Raw genomic sequence first — 19,536 nt, 5'->3', positions numbered from 1 at the left:
CGTATATCATTTTAATAATTTTTTACTTCAAAACATAAACACTCAAAATATTATTATTTTATATATATAATATTAATCTATTATTTTAATATCATTTTAATAAAAATATTAATTATTAAATTATATTTATTGATACTTTTAATAATATAATATTATACTTTATTGTTATAATTATATTATTATAATATATAATATTATACTTTATTTTATTAATATATAATAAATTATTTATTAATTTCATAAAAATAATATTATTGAATGGTTAAATATTTAATAAATACTCTTTAAAATATAATATAATATAATATTCTTATTTTAATAATTTAAATTTAATATTTTAATAATATTATTACGTTAATAAATAATTAATATAATTAATAATATATTATTATCATTTTAATAAATAAATAAATACAATTTATAATAAATTTATTTTAATAAAATATATTATTTTTAATATTTTTATTTTGTAAAATTATATATATAATATTTCAAAAATAATATTATTACTTTTTAAATACATAATACTATTCATTGTATTTGATGTTTATAATAAATAATTTTTAAAAAATTACCAACCAGTGGAAAATGATTTACACATCTTACAAACATCGTAAAATGATTTCTGCAAAATGTTTTCCATGAAATGTAATTCATTTTACGGAATTCATTTTCTGAAATTTGTTTTATGTAAAACAAATGGACCCTTAGTATTTGTTTACGATGCAAAGGTGAAAAATATATATATCGAGAAAGATTGAGGGAAAGATAAAGAATACTTCGCTCTCTTCAGTTGGGTTTTGGATACTGTTCGAGAAGAGATGATGATGAAATCGATGAAGTCCTCACGACGCGTCATATTAAAATAATCATCTTTATTTATATAATTATAATTTTTGAATAAATATTTTACCTATAAAAAATATATTAAAATTTATTAACAATATACATATACTAAGTTATTTCATATATTTTGGGATCTTTAACGAAATTAAACATTATGCACTAGAATAAAAATATATTCTATTATTTTAAATAATTAATTTAATTTTTATTAATAAATCTTAAAAATTTGCTTAAATTAGGGGGCTTATTGATAAAAGTAAAATGTGATATTGATAAAATTAGAGGCTTCAATTATAAAGGTAAAAGGTGATATTTAAGAAATTAAGGGTCTCAATTATAAAGATAAAAAGTGAGATTGAAAAAACGACAGGTCTCAATTATAAAGATAAAAAGTAATACTACAAAAATTTTAAAATAAACACAAAAGTAAAAAAAAATTGTCCGTTTTCACTAAGAAACCTAAAAATGTTAGATTTAAGAAAATATATTCAAGGATCTTTTCTTTGTTTATCGGTTTTCTCTCGTCAGATAAATTAAAAAAATAGATGTCGACTGAAACAATAAAAACATAAATAAATAATAATAATAAATAATTTAACTTAAAAAAACTCACTTTTGTTGCTCTTGTTATTCGAATACAATGGACGGCCCTTTTCTCCTTTTAAAAAAATTATAAAATAAGAGTGTCTACACCTAAAAAAACCTAAAAGCAAAATAGTTCTAAAATTTTGTCATTTGTGCTAAATACACTAACTAAACAAATATTAACATAATAAAAAGATTCTAAGTTTCCTTAAATAAATAATACAATTTATAAAAATAAATTTGATTACAAATAATCACTAAAATAATTAAAAAATCGTAATAAATTAAAATTATTGTATTAAATTCGTATTTAATTTTTTTACATGTTGTCTTCGTTCAAATAAGCATATCTTGAGTTCATGATATCCAATTGAGGCGTTTCAAAATGTGTTAGAAATCTAACTGAAAGCTGGTTCTATCTCAAGAAGACATCATGCCCTGAAAACGTTAATATTGCTTGAAAATTTGTTGCAAATCGATTGATGTCCTAGACTTCAAAATCAGCTTCAATAAAAATGTTTGTACCTTGAAAAAAATAGATCGGATGAAAATTAGGTGTTATAAAAAACGACGTTGTTTTTTTGTCTTCTACCATGTCGTTACGTCGTTAATTATTTAACGGCAGAGTAACCAAAACATAAGCAATGACAAATTTTAATGAGTAAATTGAAAAAATTAAAAGTATAATGAATAAAATAGGAAAGAAAGTTAAATTCGGTGATGGTAAAACTAAAATTAAAATATTTGAAGTGTAACCTGCCTGAAAACAATTAAACATTGCAGATGATTAATCAAATCAAATTCTTTTGTTTATGTTATTTGAATATCCTATCATGAGCTTGCATGCTTAACGAGTTTATTTCAAAGTACCACGTCTTTTGTACTTCCGGCTCGTTGTTTGAATTAAACTCTCTCTTTTACCCTTATTATTGGCTCAAATCCCAAGCAGAGATGGCGTAATTCAAACGCTCTCCTCGAACACTCCTTCATAAAAGCACCATACAAAAATCCCGCGCCTCCTACAAAAATTCTCCACAGCAAAAATAGCCGATCCCTCTTCCTCTTCGTCTCTTATCCCAACTCAAACTTCTTATTATTGGGAATTTTCTCGTCTGTTTTTCCTGTATTATACTTTTAATTACCGTTTCTTTTTCAATTTGTTTTAGTTTCCTATATTCTTTAGATTATGGAGTGTACTCAACACAAGAAAATGATTGGTTTTGCCTATATGGCTATACCATTGTTGATGTTACTAAAATAGGAACAACTAGATTTATTCGTTCTTTAATAACTATGAAACTGTTCTATATGCATTGGCGTGGTACGTTTTCATATTTATTTAGGACCAGTTGATGTTAAAGGCATCCAGAAAATTGTTTTCGCACATTACTTGATTTTCTTGCTTGGCAACTGTTTGAGACTTGATACATCTGTAGACCTAACATTTCCTCTTTACTATATGTTTCAGTTACTTGAGCAGTCAACAGTGCTTGAGGCTCCTGGATTGTGTTACAAAAACATCCCAGCAATTGTTACGACTGCAGTTAGCCAAATAGTGTGAGTCATTTAGAAGGCATTTGCCTAGAGTTCTGGTCTTGATGTTTCTTACACTTAGCATTCTATTATCTCATTTTACATCCCAAGTACAATAACCTTCAAATTCTGCAAGATGATGTCAGATTCTATATTGTGTGTGCTGTTATTTCATCTAGTATGACTTATTCAAAATGCCAATTTATGTATTTTCTGGTGAAAGACAATTTTAAGTACGTGAATGCTTGTCCTGGGGTAGAAGCTAAAATCTAGGCTGATTTCTTCAAGTTAGGCAATTTTAAGTAAAAGCATATCTGATACTTGGTAACATTATGTTTTCTTTTTAGCATGTGCTGATTATTGTCTATTATGTAAATGAAATGAAATGCTATCTGAACTGAGATCGTAAGATAAGATAATATAGGTCGAAGAACTGGTGGTTAAATATTTCTTGGATTGAGTAAATTTGAAGTGGGGAATCTGACATTTTGGACGGAGTGCTCAGTTGCCCTTGTCCTTATCTGTTGAAAAATCAAACCACATGGGCTGCTAAGCAGCCGGTGGCTTTGAAAGAAAAATTTATTAAAAGCCAATTTTGTTGATTTTTTATATGGTCAAATTACAAACTTTAGTCATTAAACTTTAGTGTATTTACAAGATTAAGTCCTTAAGATTTAGCTATAAATACCCTATCTCATTTGGCTTCAAAACCATCCCAAAGCATTCTAGCTTTCTTCCAATACTAGAGAGAATTTAGAGAGTTTCTTGAGAGTTTTTTCTCATTTTTATCAAGAGAGAATTATCATTGTTTTCTCATTGGTAGATCGAGAGAGGTTGTAATTCCTATTTTTCTCATAGTGAAATTATTCTACCGTTGCCCGTGGTTTTTACCCTATATTATTTAGGGGTTTTTCACGTAAATTTTGTGTCTCTTTTATCTTCGTTTTTATTTTCTCAAATTATTAGTTGCGATTTTATTCTATCCGATAGCCGTCTTCCGCAACAATTGGTATCAGAGCCAGATATGAGTGTGTAATATCTGCTTATTGTCTTTGTGGTTGCCACTAAAAGGTGGATCCTCCAACATAAGAAAGTAAGAAAGTATTACCCATTCTTTGATGGTTCTAGAGAACTATTCAAGATAGTGAAATAGTGAGAGCTATCCGAAATAGAAACTATGGCAACGAAATTTGATATTGAAAAGTTCAATGGGAGAAATTTCTCATTGTGGAAATTGAAGATGAAGGCCATCCTGAGGAAAGACGGTTGTCTAGCAGCTATCAGTGAAAGGCCGGTGAATTTCACAGATGACAACAAATGGATCGAAATGGACGGGAATGCTATGGCAAACTTTCATCTAGCATTAGCAATTGAAGTATTGTCAAGCATCGAGGAGAAGAAGACAACTAAGGAGATACGAGATCATCTCACCAAACTGTACGAGGCCACATCGCTGCACAATAAAATTTTCCTTAAGAGAAAATTGTACACTCTCCGTATGCCAGAATCTAATTCAGTGACGGAGCACTTAAATACACTAAACACTTTATTTTCTCAGCTTACATCCTTAAGCTGTAAAATAGGAGAACAAGAACGTGCTGAACTTCTACTTCAAAGTCTACCGGATTCGTATGATCAACTCATCATTAACTTGACAAACAGTAATGTCACCAGTCTAGTCTTCGATGACGTTGCAGCTGCTGTTCTACAAGAAGAAAATCGGCGCAAGAACAAGGAAGACAGACAAGTAAATCTGCAACAAGCAGAAGCGTTGACAACGATGACAACGATGAGAGGGAGATCAACAGAATGTGGCCAAAGCAGCAGTCACAAACATGGTAGATCAAAGTCGAGAAGCAAGAAGAATTTAAAGTGCTACAAATGTGGAAAGAAGGGTCACTTGAAGAATGATTGTTGGAGTCTGAATAAAAACTCCAATCCACAAGGCAATACCGCAAACACTTCAGATGATGGAGATGCTCTATGTTGTGAAGCGTCAACCACCGTGGAAGGTAGAAAGAGATATGTAGATATATGGCTCATTGATTCGGGAGCAACATATCACATGACCTCAAGAAGAGAATGGTTCCATCATTATGAACCTGTCTCAGGAGGATCTGTCTATAGTTGCAATGATCATGCCTTGGAGATCGTTGGCGTGGGAACCATCAAATTGAAGATGTATGACGGAACAATTAAAAGTTGTTCGAGATGTGCGGCACGTGAAAGACCTGAAGAAAAATTTATTATCCTACGGATTGTTGGATAATAATGCAAGCAAGATTGAAACACGGAAAGGAATCATGAAGGTGTTCCGTAGAGCGCTTATGGTGCTGAAAGGCAAAAAGATAGCAGCAAACTTATACATGCTGAAGGGGGGAGACTTTGTTAGAAGCAGAAGCCTCTGTTGCCTCATGTAGTTCAGATTCTGCAATGCTATGGCATCATAAACTTGGACACATGTCAGAACACGGAATGAAAGTCCTTGTGGAGCAAAAGCTACTTCCAGGCTTAACGAATGTATCACTTACTTTGTGTGAGCATTGCATAACAAGTAAGCAGCACCGGTTGAAATTCAACACATCAAATTCTATAGGCAAAAGTGTTCTAGAATTGGTTCACTCTGACGTATGACAAGCACCAGTTACATCCTTAGGCGGAGCAAAGTTCTTTGTCTCATTTATTGATGACTACTCCAGGAGATGTTGGGTGCACCCTATTAAGAAGAAGTCAGACGTGTTTTCAACTTTCAAAAACTTCAAAGCGCGGGTGGAACTTGATTATGGAAATAAGATCAAGTGTTTCAGAACAGATAATGGAGGGGAATACACAAGTGAAGAATTTGATGACTTTTGTAGAAAATAAGGCATCAAAAGACATTTCACAGTGGCAAACACTCCTCAACAAAATGGAGTGGCAGAGCGGATGAACAGAACCATGTTAGAAAGAACAAGAGCAATGTTGAGGGATGCAGGCCTAGAAAAATCATTCTGGGCAGAAGTAGTTAATACCGCCTGTTATTTGGTGAATCGAGCTCCATCAACTGCAATAGAGCTGAAGACACCAATGGGAGATGTGGACTGGAAAACCAGCTGATTATTCAAACCTCCATGTATTTGGAAGTATAGTGTACGTGATGTACAACTCCCAAGAAATTTCAAAGTTTGATCCAAAATCCAGGAAATGCAAATTCTTAGGGTATGCTGATGGAGTAAAGGGGTATCGCTTGTGGGATCCCACTGGCCGCAAAGTGATCATCAGTAGAGATGTTATCTTTGTAGAAGATAAAATACAAAGAAAATAAGACGATGATAGCGCTGAAAAGTCAGATATTACTCAGATACATGTAGAAAAAGAGTTTGAACAAGGAGATTCTTCTGAAGTAGAACCAGCACATGATGAACAAGAACCAGAGAGTTCTGAAGCTCCAACAACTCGTCAATCAGATCGTGTGAGAAGACGTCCCAATTGGCACTCAGATTATGTTATAGAATGTAATATTGCATACTGCCTTTTAATAGATGACGGTGAGCCATCAACATACCAGGAGGCAATAAACAACTCAGATGCTTCACTGTGGATGATGGCGATTCAATAAGAAATTGAAGCCCTTCATAAAAATAATACATGGGACCTTGTGCCACTACCACAAGGAATGAAGCCAATTGGTAACAAATGGGTCTTCAAAATCAAGCGAAATGGTGACGATCAAGTTGAGAGGTATCGTGCAAGATTGGTGGTCAAATGATATGCTCAAAAAGAAGGTATTGATTTCAATAAAAATATTTTCTCCTGTGGTTTGACTAACAACAGTTCGAGTAGTTTTGGCAATGTGTGCAACATTGAACTTACATCTAGAGCACCCAGTTGTTAAAACAGCTTTTCTTCATGGAAATCTTGAAGAAGATATTTACATGCTCCAGCCTGAAGGTTTTGAAGAAAAAGAAAATAAGAACTTGGTTTGCAGGTTGAACAAATCTCTGTATGGTCTAAAGCAGGCGCCGAGGTGTTGGTATAAGAGATTTGATTCCTTCATTATGTGCCTTGGATACAACAGACTTAATGCAGACCCTTGTGCTTATTTCAAGAGGTCTGGTGATAACGATTTTGTTATATTGTTGTTGTATGTGGATAACATGCTGGTTGCAGGACCCAACAAAGATCATATTGAAGAATTGAAGGCACAACTGGCTAGGGAATTTGAAATGAAGGACTTGGGATCATCAAGCAAGATTCTAGGGATGCAAATTCACCGAGACATAAGTAATAGGAAGATTTAGCTTTCACAAAAGAATTACTTGAAGAAGATCTTGTCACGATTCAGCATGCAAGATTGTAAGACAATTTCTACCCCTCTTCCTATTAACTTCAAATTATCCTCCAGTATGAGTCCTAGAAGTGAAGAAGAGAGGATGGAGATGTCTCGAGTACCGTATGCATCAGCAGTGAGAAGTTTGATGTTCGTTATGATATGCACAAGACCAGACATTGCACAAGCAGTGAGAGTGGTTAGTCGGTACATGGCGAATCCAGGCAAAGAGCATTGAAATACAGTAAAGAGGATCAGGAGATACATCAAAGGGACCTCAAATGTTGCATTATATTACGGAAGATCAAACTTACTAATTAATGGGTATGTAGATTCTGACTATGCAGGGGATTTGGATTAAAGCAAATCTACTACATGATATGTGTTCAAAGTTGCTGGTGGAGCTGTAAGCTGGGTTTCAAAATTACAGTCAATTGTGGCTACATCCACAACAAAAGCAGAATATGTAGCAGCTACACAAGCCAGTAAAGAAGCAATTTGGTTGAATATGCTATTGGAGGAGCTTGGGCACAATCAAGAGTATGTCTCTCTGTTTTATGACAGTCAAAGCGCCTTGCATCTAGCAAGGAATCCAACATTTCATTCAAGGACAAAGAACATACGAGTTCAGTACCATTTCATTCGTGAAAAGGTAGAAGAATGAACAGTAGATATGCAGAAAATTCATACCAAAGACAACATAGAGGATTTCATGAAAAAGGCAATCAACGCTAATAAATTTACCTGGTGTCGATCCTCTTGTGGCCTGTCAGAGACGTAAGCAACATGATGGTACAAGGTAGAAAGAATGGTGTGAAGATATGATTGTTCCAATCAAATCTTCAAGTGGGAGATTGTTGAAAAATCAAACTACATGGGCTGCTAAGCAGCCGGTGGCTTTGAAAAAAAAAATTATTAAAAGCCAATTTTGTTGATTTTTTATATGGTGAAATTACAAACTTTAGTCATTAAACTTTAGTGTATTTACAAGATTAAGTCCTTAAGATTTAGCTATAAATACCCTATCTCATTTGGCTTCAAAACCATCCCAAAGCATTCTAGCTTTCTTCCAATACTGGAGAGAATTTAGAGAGTTTCTTGAGAGTTGTTTTCTCCTTTTTATCAAAAGAGAATTATCATTGTTTTCTCCTTGGTAGATCGAGAGAGGTTGTAATTCCTATTTTTCTCATAGTAAAATTCTTCTACCGTTGCCCGTGGTTTTTACCCTATATTATTTAGGGGTTTTTCACGTAAATTTTGTGTCTTTTTTATCTTCATTTTTATTTTCTCAAATTATTAGTTGCGATTTTACTCTATCCGATAGCCGTCTTCTGCAATATTATCTTCTATATCATGAGCTTTTCAGTCTGACTGGTCTGCCCCTATATCAGACTTGATTTCTCTTATATGCATAACAAAAAGTTTTGCTTTATTGTTATCAGGCTGTAATATGTTTCTTGGTTAATTCTTTCTTAAATTTTCCTCTCGCAATTTTCTGGGATGTGGTCATGGAACTTGGAAGCTTAGGCTTAGCTTTGTGCTTGACGTGTTGTTAGGAAACCGCAAGTTAGATATGATACTAGTTCCCGTGTCTCTCAGTTTCTTCCTTCTCTCTAAGGAAGCAATGATTAACATTTGGATGTGCTTATATGTAGAAAAATAAATGTCTGAAGGTGTATAGTCGTGCTGTTAATCCATTTATTAGTTGGACTGAGCATGGTTTTTTACATAAATGGTCTAACAGCATATTGAAAATTGTTCCATACAAATGCTTCATTGTAGCCTACCCCTCTTCTTTTTGGTTAATTTTCTTATTTATGCATAGGCTGTTTCTAAGGGACGGCAAGGAAGAGAAGCGCAGAATATTGTCAAGGTAACAACTTTTCTTGTGTTTTCAGTTTTTGTTCAGTTCTTTTAAATTGATAACTTATTTCTTAATGAATATCCATGCAGGTCTATCTTGCAAACATACGTCTCAAGGAAGTAGGAACAGATGTTCTTATCACTGCATATGAACCTATCTTGATAAAGTAAGTGTCAAAGATTCACTGCACCCGTTCTTTCTTTCTCAATAAGAAAATAAAGGGGTATCATTTTGTATAACACCGTTGTTATTTCTTATTATGGTTGCAGTCCTTTGAGCGAAAGCACTAGTGCAGTTGGTGCAGGATTACCTACTCCTGCTGCACAATCTGGATTCATGCCGACGGTCCAAGTCTTTAAGCTAGTCGTTACAAACTTCAAAGTAAGTGACTGGGGCCTTTTCGGCCCTACGGTTTGAGATGTGCTAAAGGCCACTCAACGGCAAGTAAATAGGTCCCTTTTCTTTTTCTCCTGAAACAATATTTGATATTTATATGCCTTGGCTATTCTTTGGTATCGATGTTTTAGTCCATGTACCTTTTTGTGATATCTTTTTAGAACCTTTATTCATGTTTGTCATGTATTGATTTGTGTTGATCTTTGTGCGCTGGTTTTCCATTCAATAGTGATTTTGAAAGAGCTCAAATGAAGTATTTCGTTTAGGGATGGGTACAGCGAGTCGGTTTTGTGGTTGGCCCGATTTTGATTTGCAAATGAAAGGCTTCCACCTGTCCCGTCCCTGTTCGATTTTGCCTCAAATCTTAGGGTAGAAACCTGTCCCGACATGAATAATTTTTATTTTTACTTGATAAAACAGAGAGAGAATTAAATATATATGAAAGTACTATAGCAGATATCTTAAAATATAGAGTGAGGGCTATAATATAACCATCCATCTTTACTTTTATTTTATTTTTTTAATTTTAAATAAGAATATATGTCTTTACATTATGATTTTCTATGTTCTGATGATATGCTTTTTATTTGTTTATGTGACACTCTCCTTTTAATTTTTAATATGTTATTCGCATATATCTACGTTAAGGTTTTTATGAGAGCATCAACACGACCGCAGATGTAAGCGAATAACGTATTAAAAATTAAAAGGAGAGTATCACATTAACAAATAAAAAGCATAACCTCCGTAGTAATAATGGATGGCCTTTATTTCAATTTTGAATGCATAACCTCCGTCTTGAAGACATTTTTATTTGGAATGTACATGAATAAAGCTCCCCAAGGAAAAGATAATAATTAATAGTACCTTGATGAATATAGGTGAGTTTCGAAACTTTTGAGTCAGTCACGTGACAGTCGCCTAGTTTGAAATTTGGAGGTTAAGTGGGTCCATTCATGTGTTATTAATATGTATACATATATAATTGTATGATATGATATATCACTATATACACTATAGATTATTATCTTAGGGCTCTAAATATAATCATGATTCATTAATGTTGTTTAAAAAAATTGTTATTATTCTTAAAAGATTATTGTTCAAGTATCAACAACTGCAATATAATAATTGAGTGTCCATTATTAAATAATTAGATATATTTAAAAAAATATATTAATTTATAATCACTTTAATTTAATAAAAAAATTAAAAAATTAGAGATTTGGCTTTTTAAGATTTTGCTTAACAAGAATGTGCGGCCTAAAGCTAAACTAGGTAGCCCGCAATTACATTCACCCGTACCATAACGGAAATCCCAAAAGCAACAGTGGCCGAATAGTCATGCACGATGTGACCCAACTTATTGTTTATTTTTATAATGTTCTATAGTATTTGTTAGTTGACATCAGCCCTAAGATTTTGGAGGGAAGAAGGTGCCACGTGGTGTGTCTTTGATGTGGATGACGTCATCCATTAAGTTTAAGAAGATCCCCGAGTGTCGAGAGTGATGTGGCGTTGTCAGCCCACCCACTAACTTTGTCAGAGGGACTGGAGAATGACATTTCACTACGTGAGCTGGAATGTGGGTCCCCCTATTGATATAGTAACACACAGTAGAAAAAAAACACAGTTTTCTAAATAATTTATACGGATGGTATCGGTTTGAGATCTACACATGCAGACATATCGGATTTTTTAAGGGTAAAAAATATAAATTGTATCATACTAAAAGATATTATTTTATTAATTTTTTTTATTAAAAGTTATAAAATTATCTTTTTATTATAGATGGTTGTTTTGTTGACTCCCTCAACTATTAAAAGTTACAAAGTGGTCACCCAACTATTCATTATGTTTCAGACTCGTCATTTTTCGTTAAAAATTTGATGATTGTTTAAGTCAGATGTTAACATGATGACTGAGATATGATAGTTGTTTGAGATTTTAGAATCAAATTTTATCATATCATAGTCAACAAATTAACGTTCGACTCGTAATATCGTCCATTTTTAACGGAAAATGACGAGTTTAAACATAATGAATAGTCGAGTAACTATTTTGTAACTTTTAATAGGCGATGAACTTAATAAAGCAATACCCTATAGTCGAGGGGTCATTTGTGTTTTTTACTCTCTTTTTATTGTTTCGATTTTGATTTAAATATGGAAAAAAAATTATTATCACTCTAATTTCGACTTTTTCTTTCCTATTTGTTTTACAATTTATATTCAAAATTTGAGTATTGTTGTCACTAATATTTAAACTTTGACAACTATACATGATATGATTCTTATCTGAATGGACACTTGAGATCATAATTGGTAAATAAGTTGCCAACATGGAAAATGGAAGACAAAATTGATTTACTATCGGGTTGGTTCAAGTGGTAATGTAACATCCTCAATACCGAGTTAGTGACTAAATTGGAAAGTTTCAGATTTTGGTGATTAAAATAGAATGAATGAATAGTATAAAGATTTATATGTAAATGATTGTGTAGGATTGAATTGAAAGGAAGAAGGAATAGAAGGGCAAAAGAGTTATTTGCAAGAAAAATTAATTAAAGAATGGATAAGGATATATATGAGTACAAGTGGAATGAAAAGAAGAGAACCAAAGCCTTCCAGAGTTATCTTCTTCTTCTTTCTTCCTTGTACGTGTGAACCAAAGAAAAGGTAAGATTTCTGATTATTGAGTTTCTTGTTAAATTTAATATTGGGTTTTGATTATTAGATGATAACTAAGCTTAAGGAAAGCTTAAGTTATCTTAACATCAAAGGATGATTGAGTTAGGAGAGATTTAAGATTTGAAGTTCTTAAATAAAATCTTGGAATAGAGTTCATAACTAGAATTGAAAGTTATATTTGACTTGTCATCAATCTAGTTAAGATATACGAAGTGTTAAAAACGGAATTCAAACATGTTGATTTATTAATGTAATTCTTGAATTACATATGAAGGATAGGATTTTAAGGTTTAAGATGAAATAAATGAGTATAAATTGGTTTAAGGATGTGTACTAGAGTTAAGAATGAAAAAGGGGATTAAACATGAAGGATTTAATCCAAAATGAATGGATTTTCGGGTTCAAAAAGAGGTTATGGGCAGAGTGCATCGATGCACATTCAAAGTACATCGATGCATCAAGGTTCAAACCCAGAAATTGTTTGAATGTGCACCGATGCATTGGTAGTGCATCGATGCACTCTTTTAAAATAAAGACATCGAATGCAATTTGTGCATCGATGCATAAGTAGTGCATCGATGCATCCCATTAATAGTGAAACATCGAATGCAATCGGTGCATTTTTGATGCATAAGGAGTGCATTGATGCATCCCAGCAATAATACTACATCGAATACCTTTTATGCACCGATGCATCAGTAGTGCATCGATGCATACCTTCATTAAAAGATGAAATTGACTTTTCTCTTAGTCTAAAGAGTGAATCATTAGAGTATATTAGTTATAATACTGATATAGATCCATGTGCGATTATGTAGATACTAAAAGTAAGCTTATTCCGGAACGATCAAAGGATTAGAATCGAATCAAAGCAAAGCTAAGGTAAGTGCATACTATATGTATATTATAATGGAATAAGACTTATGATAAGTCTAATCCCTATGTTGATTTTTATAATATAATAGTTGTGAACATGCATACATGATAATTGTTGTGATACATGCATAAGACATATATACGTTCATGTGATATGATATGTGATATGACATGTGATATGATAACATGATATGAAGTGACATGAGCTACATGATCACAAGAGAAATGACATGAGCTACATGATCACAAGAGAAATGACATGAGTACATGAACATATGAAAAACAAGAATAATGCACATAGTATACGATATGAGAATTATAGGTGTAATTGGCATGCCAAGAGTCGAGGGTATAATAGTCCTTCGGGACGTAGTCCTTCGGGATGTAGTCCTTCGGGACGTAGTCCTTCGGGATGTAGGAGTCCTACGGGACGAATACTGAACTAAGGTTCGGTGCCCCATGAGGGAATAGATACGAGCTGTGGTGACAGCATTAGTGCACAACCTCAATGCACTCACATACCTCTAATCTCAATAATATACATGGTCAATGCAATTGAAATACCGATTTACAGTGAAAGTGATACAAGAAGGTAAATTTCGTATGTGCATTATATGTTATCGTGCGATAGATACATGCATATTGAAATGTCATGATCCAATTGTAAGTATGAACATTCATAAGTTTATTGTTGCATATTCATTTATTGCCTCACTAAGTCTATGACTTAGCGTGTAAGTGATTTACACGTAGGTACCAAGAATCAGGAAAAGTGGAAATAGAAGTAGCATGGACAGCAATACTACTAAGAGATCAGATCAGAAGTAATTGACAAAGTATGTACTTGGTTATGTATAGAGTGTTGGTATGTAATAAGTGTTAATTACGAATACTCTGATCTATTTTGTATTTTATGGTCTTATGTAAATTAAAGTATTTCGTTTTAATGAAAGTTTTAAAAATTCCCGGGATTTTCTATAAGAGTCAAGGTTTTGAAAAGTCAATGTGACACCTCAGACTTGTATTCGGGTCAGATATGAGTTAAGGGTGTTACAGGTAAGCAGCTTGATATCGTTTAAATAAGATATCATATTTGAGTCCTAGTGTATGCACAAAATTCTAGTTCGAATACTCACACACCGAAATCAGATGTGCGACCTAAATTGATCCACATTAAACAGGATAAAGCCTTAAAATTAGAGGGTAAAAAAAAGAGACAATTGATCTACTAAATAGGATGTGCAATTCCTCTTAAGGGCTAAACCTCAACTTAACTGCCTTTTCTTGTTCGGTCTCCATCATGTGGCTTGGCTTCGTTGTACTTTGCGACCCATATTTAAACCACTTTTGTTTATTAATTACGCTAAACTACACTGATGGGTCGCAAAGTACGACGAAGCCAAGCCACATGATGGAGACCGAATGACCTATCATCCTAAAGGATGTCATCTGTGTCCCGAAGGACCTGTCATCCCGAATGATGTAATCTGTGTCCCGTAGGACCTATCATATGTCTTATAAGACATATGTAACCCTCGACTCTTGGCATGCCAACTATACCTATAACTCTCGTATCATATACTATGGGCATTTATTATGAATACATTTCTCATCACTTGTTCTTTCTCTTCTATCACATACCACATGTATGTGTAACCATGTATCACATATTAAATATTCATATGTCATTTCATATCATATCACATGTATCACGTATTGCATATTCATATATCATTTCATATAATCATATAGCTTATCTCATTTCACATTGGTCATGTCTCATAGCATATATCACATATGCATATTATGTAACATATATAATAACCTATACTTATTTCATGTATTCATGCACATATAGGAATCACCAATCAAATAACATTTTAGGAGTCACTTCTTACCATAGTAACTCCATTACTGACTCATCGCAAGCCAATGTTCGTTCAATAATATAAGTATAATTAAAATTGCACTCACCTTAGCCTTGTTTGATTTGAATCAATTTTAATCCTTTGATTATTCCAGAACTTGTTTAAGCTCAATATCTACATAAATATAACATTTCAAAACAACTATCAGAAGCCTAAACCTTAACCTTGATGTTAACAACTTAAGCCAGATTATTGAACCAAAATTCATTTTTCTTTTAGGGGGAATCGATTCCCCCCCAGGGGAATCAATACCCCCTGAACATACTGGAAATTTTTCGTTCAAGAAGGGGAATCCCCTTCATAGGTATCGGTTCCCTCTGCCCAGAAATTATACTTTAAGCCCGAAAATCATCAATTCTTCACTCAATTCTTCTATTTTAAACCCCTATCATATCATTAAACTCAACTACCATTACTTAAGCCAACTTATATCCATGAAAATCATCTATAACGTAAAAATTCTATCCCTCATATGTAATTCAAGAATCATACTCAAGTTTCAATATGTTCTAAATACAATTCTAACACTTCATATTCCTTAATTATCATGATAACAAGTCAAATTTAACTTCAAATTCAACTTATCAACTCTTTTCCATGATTTCATATAAAAACTCGTTTTCTTTAATCTCTTATAACTTCTTCATCTTTTGATTATAAGACAACTTAAGTTTTCCTTAAGCTTAATTATCATCTAATGATCAAAACCTAACCTTTAATTTAACAAATAATCAACAACTCAGAAAACACTTACCTTTGCCTAGCTTCCACAGTTGGGAGAAGAAGAAATGAAGAAGAAAGAGTTTTCAGATAACTCTTTCCCCCACCTCCATGTGATTTATTCATATTATTGGGGGGAAATATCTTTCATGCTAAATGACCATTTTGCCCTTTAATTCTTTTGATAATTACTAATAACTTTCAGGAAATATTTCTGAACAAATCATTAAACTATTCAAATATCCTACTTCGATCACCAAACTCTGAAGTTTTATAAGTTAATCACTAACCCGTATTTTGGGATGTTACAAGATTAACATATTTTGGTTATAAAGCTACTCTGGTGGTTGGTTAATAATGACATATATGAAAGTTTTAACTTTTAGTTTTGATTATGATTTACTAGAGATTCAATGAGATTGAAATGGTTTTTTATGAGTTTGAGCTAAAGGAAATAAAGAAAAAAGAATAGGAGTAGTTTGCTGATCTTTTGAATTAAAAAAAAAACCAAACGACGTCAAAAGCAACAACGAAAGAAGGTGACAGTCTAATAAAATTGAAAAGCTAAAGTTTTTTTTATCTGCCACCATTAGCTATCAAATCAATTTGAAATCAAATTATGATAATCTTATAATTAAACGGATCCTTCGAACCTTTAGTATTTACCAACAACCGCTAACGACAATGATAATAGTGAAAGCGAATTAATAGTTTAGTAATTGTAATGCAAGTATTAAAAGTTTAATGACTATATGAAAATATCCTAAAAAGTTCAATGATTCCCATTGTTGTTTACCCTATTAATTATAAAGAATTTTACCTAAGTTTTTCTTTTTCCATGTGATTTTTAAAAGTGTAAACTATATTAATAGTTCTTGAACTTTTATGATACTTACATTTTTGTCACTTAACTTTTAAAAACCTATAGTAAAGTCATTAAACTTTTATTTGTCTTTATTTCAGTCAGCGTAGTTAGCTGCCATGGAATCCCAAGTGCCATTTTCTCTTGATAAAATAATATAGTTAAACAAAATAAAATTTCAATGATTAATATAAATTATAAAAGTTGGGTGGCCAAAATGTATTCTAAAAATGTATGAGACTACAAGTGTAGTTTTCCCTTTTTAGTAAATTGATTGAAATGTTGTGGTGATGATTTGGATAAATGTCATGGTCAACAGGCAGGGGGAATAAAGGTCAAATCATAACAACTTACTTATATACAGATCAAATTATAATTTTGATTCTTTTATTATGTTTTAATTTAAGATTTAATCATTTTCGTGATAAATGAATTATTATTATTCTTTGAGAATTCAGGTTATAACACCATAGATGCCATAAATATGAGATTTCATTATTTAAAGGTTGAGAATTATCTTTGAACATATATCGTCTTATAATTGCCACATATTAATAAAAATAATAATAATAATAATAATAACAATAATTGTGCGTGAGAAAGAAGAAATCAAGTGGAAAAAGTATAAAAACAGAGAAGAAAAGTCTAAGAAGAAAACGACCCACCCAGCTCAACTCAACTCGGCTTAGCCATGGATAGGATTCTCTTTTTCATTGGATTTTCCCAATATCTCCTTTCTTTTTTTTTTTTTGTTATTATCTAAACTTTTGGTTTTGGTGAAACCCAACCTGTCATTCCTTCTATTTTTCTTTTCTTATTTTGATGATGTTTTTTTATTAAGTTAGAGTCATTATAAAATAGTATTCACGTTCATTCACTCTATGTGCTCAAATCTGTTATCTCTAAGAACAATAATGATTCATTTAACTATTAAAATAAATTTATTCGTGACATTAATTTTTTAACATCTAAGTTTACATTTATAAGTTATAAGAAAGTATTCATATTATCAAAGCAATTAATAGTAATTAAAATATTTTGAAGATAATTCATCAATTAAATCAAAATGTTTGAGATAAGTCTATTTTAACAAGATAATGAATCGTCTCATTTGCATTTCATTAAATTTAATGAAAATAAATATGTTGAAAAAACAATTAAATATCCATCAACAGGAGAAAGAACTTTGTGTGAAAACAAGATAAAAACTTATATGAGACAGAATCAAAATTCGCTTTTTACAAAGAGTAAGAGAACGAGTGAGCATAAAAGAAAAGAAACAACAAATTAAAAAGAAAGAAAAAAGAGAAAAATGATAAGAAAGAAAGAAGTGAGATTGAGAGAGTTGACCACAACCATCGATAATAACAATATACTTTCAACTATTCGTGGATGAACTCTCAATCACCCCATTGAATTGTTGGTGTTTGAATTCATAAATTCTAAGAACACGAATAATCTCTTTGACCATTAAGGTAAGTTGATACGTGTTTAATTAAAGAATTAGAAAAGGGACTAGGTTATCATAAAATAACTAGTAAAATGAGAGAGAATAGAGAAAAAGTAGGGAAGAACATTCCGACAAATTTTGGTTGAATAATTAAAACAAAAATGGAGGGTAAGCCATCAGCATCAAGATGGCAAGGCACGTGATATCCTCCATTTCAATCACACCTGCTTCCATTTACATGCTACCTCTGGGACCATTTGCTTCCAATTTAAATTTTAACCATAGAATTGTTCAATAAGTATTAAATACAAACACACACATATGTCCTGCATATATATGTATGCAAGACTAAACAGACGTGGGTAATTATTTTGTTTTACTATAATTTCTTTGTCCATGCAACTACCATATACTATAAAATAGTACCTGGCTGTGGTGGTCCAAATCCCATTATTATTAGTTGGAGAGACATGCTTTCTAAGTTCCAAATTACTTCCTTAAATGAAAGTTTGATAGCATTTTATGATTTAAATTTTATTCTGATTCTATCTATTATCGTACGTAATATCTAATAGAAAAAAGAAAGATTTGTATGGGATGTGCACATACTATTTTAATAAGAGTAGTTGGTTAGGACAAGCTTGACATGATATCAGGAATGATTGGCATGGTGAAATGACAATGTGTAAAAGAATGAAATAAAAGGTTTAAGGAGGGGTGATTAGAGAGTACTTGGGGAAAATGGATTGTTATGATAAGACTAAGAGTTAGGTATGTTGGTTGTTGAAAGCGTCTATGTTTTTGGCAATGTGCTTTGTTTTTTGTTCCCTTTTAAGCTACACTTTGGCCTCTTGCCCACATGGGTTAGACGTGCTATCCTTTCTTCTCCTCTCATGCTTGATGGATGGATGGATGGTGGGTGCATGTTTCTCATAATAAAATCATAATAGGAAGAAAAGGGTTGTATTCTTTCACCTTATTCAGCAACATATTCATCATGGACATCCCACTCGGTCCGAAGATTTAGACCATCAATCTTATGAAATGCTTCTTCTCCTACTCCTACTCAAATTGGGGGGGGGGGGAAGGTAAATTTTGGGTATATGAGGACCACACATATCTCTTGCGGACTGTATGGCTCACATGTTCAAAGATGGAGACCTGAAAAGTATTGGGTATTGACTCAGAAATCAACTTTCTTTTTTAACTCAGAAAATCAACTTTATTCGCTGCAATTTAACCAATGATTTGATGAGCTTTGTGATTCAATTCATTGAGAGATGAAGACAAATCTGATACCGTCCATGCTTGGATTTTTAACTCCACAAACCATTTCTTTTCACATGCAACACAGTATAATATTAATCATTTTCGTCCACATAATTAATGGAAATTAGCTTTGAAAACCCAATTTTTTTTAAATGAAAAAAGGATCAAATGTAGAAGGCAATGATGACTGGAATTGGATGGATGGGAA

The 19,536-nt window shown here is 32.3% G+C and overlaps 1 protein-coding gene across 1 annotated transcript; it reads left to right on the top strand.

Annotated features, from left to right (window-relative positions):
* The first annotated feature begins 2,890 nt into the window (after positions 1-2,890).
* On the top strand, positions 2,891-9,602 carry LOC120185211 (probable ran guanine nucleotide release factor). The gene is made up of 4 exons (XM_039189503.1): positions 2,891-2,986; positions 9,099-9,146; positions 9,227-9,303; positions 9,407-9,602. Exons 1-4 carry the CDS (start codon positions 2,891-2,893, stop codon positions 9,552-9,554), a joined length of 369 nt encoding a protein of 122 aa, XP_039045434.1. The 3' UTR covers positions 9,555-9,602.
* The last annotated feature ends 9,934 nt before the right edge of the window (positions 9,603-19,536 follow it).

This window comes from Hibiscus syriacus, unplaced genomic scaffold, assembly GCF_006381635.1.
Source record: "Hibiscus syriacus cultivar Baekdansim isolate YM2019G1 unplaced genomic scaffold, ASM638163v2 tig00113004_pilon, whole genome shotgun sequence".
Taxonomy (NCBI): Eukaryota; Viridiplantae; Streptophyta; class Magnoliopsida; order Malvales; family Malvaceae; genus Hibiscus; species Hibiscus syriacus.
The sequence above is the reverse complement of the archived record's forward strand: the minus strand, read 5'-3'. Positions and strand labels throughout refer to the sequence as shown.

Bases quoted from the DNA above. Each gene is read 5' to 3' on its own strand.
- LOC120185211 (XM_039189503.1), top strand. From the start codon at position 2,891: ATGTTTCAGTTACTTGAGCAGTCAACAGTGCTTGAGGCTCCTGGATTG. The intron at 2,987-9,098 runs GTGTGAGTCATT...ATTTATGCATAG, and splicing joins CGACTGCAGTTAGCCAAATA to GCTGTTTCTAAGGGACGGCA. The intron at 9,147-9,226 runs GTAACAACTTTT...ATATCCATGCAG, and splicing joins AAGCGCAGAATATTGTCAAG to GTCTATCTTGCAAACATACG.